Source organism: Seriola lalandi, unplaced genomic scaffold (genome assembly GCF_002814215.2).
Source record: "Seriola lalandi dorsalis isolate HSWRI2012SDOR001 ecotype SW California unplaced genomic scaffold, Sedor1 jcf7180002040508, whole genome shotgun sequence".
Taxonomy (NCBI): domain Eukaryota; kingdom Metazoa; phylum Chordata; class Actinopteri; order Carangiformes; family Carangidae; genus Seriola; species Seriola lalandi.
The window spans coordinates 1-1,229 of record NW_019511078.1 but is presented as its reverse complement, the minus strand read 5'-3'; the positions used below and the strand labels follow the sequence as shown (position 1 = coordinate 1,229).

Sequence of the window (1,229 nt, the reverse complement as noted above, 5' to 3'; positions counted from 1 at the left end):
GAATGTCATGTCAGTGATATACATCAATGTTTCTTAGCACAGAACATTAGGAATCATACACGCAGCTGCAAGATACAATGTTCTACCCACCTGGGTGGATTTGCAAGTAAAAGTGTAGTTTTTTTATTATTCAAATCCCAGATCTGTAAGTGAACTGTTCCTATAATCACCAGTGGATCAGTTAAGGGAAAATATAACATTTTTAGTGAATCTGTGTATTAGAGAAACACACTGACCTTGCTGCTGCCAGAGTCTCTGCCACACATGCGTCGTTGTTCTGGGTGACACGTGTGGCCTGCTCAACCTTCTCCAGCATGTCGGGCTTTCCTGCATAAAAAGCCACTACAGGAGCCAGTTTGGTTATTCCATCGATCTGACAGTCGTTCTCACATCCTGTGGCAAATACAACAACAACAACAACAACATTGTTTCTCTTCACAATGCCAGAGTTACATGACATTATTGTTAACAGTGAATCAGTACCGGGCCTTTACCTGTCTCCTCTTTGCCTGCGTCCACATTCTTCAGGAAGCTCTTTAAACTCGCATGTCTCCATGGTCCCTCGATGGGCAGCTGCGGTCTTGGCCCTGTTATACACAGAAGCACAACACCCACCAGCAAAGTGAATTTATTCTTCATCAAAAACATACTGGATGGCTTTCTTACCTCCTCTCTCTCTGTAAGGATCGTTGATAGGCGTGTCATACTCTGATCCAGGACCGAAGAATTTCACCGTGCGCTGCTTCAGATCCTCAACATTTAGACCTGGTCAGAGAGGTCAGACAACTTAGACGAAGGCAAGCCTGCAACTAAAACTGTAAAGACATATAATCATAATAATTTGTAGGAACCGACAGAGGGTTTAGAGCTTAAAGAGTGTGGTTCAGATATATAGTTTTCTTTGTTGTTATATTCCCACCAGAGACGATCAAAACCAGCCTGCACCTGACATGACACTGTGGTCGAACGATACAATAAAATACTTTCTTGTAAACAATTTATTTGATAAATTAATATTTCAGTTGTGCTCTGTAATTTTTTTCTTTCCCATCCTTCATTCCAATATTTTTTAAGTTGGTTTTAGAGCAACATAATATTCCCCAGTGCTGTTTCAAAGGCTTTTCACGAGGTGAAAACAGAGGAAACATTTGCGTTTTTTTAACACAAATGTGTTCAAAATTGAGGATATTTTATGATTGGGTCCATTGTGTCGATAAGATGAAGAAGCA

The 1,229-nt window shown here is 40.6% G+C and overlaps 1 protein-coding gene across 1 annotated transcript; it reads right to left on the bottom strand.

Moving 5' to 3' along the window:
• Positions 1–187: 187 nt before the first annotated feature.
• On the bottom strand, positions 188–769 carry LOC111648475 (crystallin J1A-like; the record flags this gene model as incomplete). The annotated part of the gene is made up of 3 exons (XM_023398308.2): positions 188–393; positions 495–587; positions 667–769. Coding segments are annotated over 3 exons (387 nt in total), but the record flags the coding sequence as incomplete, so codon positions are not given.
• Positions 770–1,229: the final 460 nt, after the last annotated feature.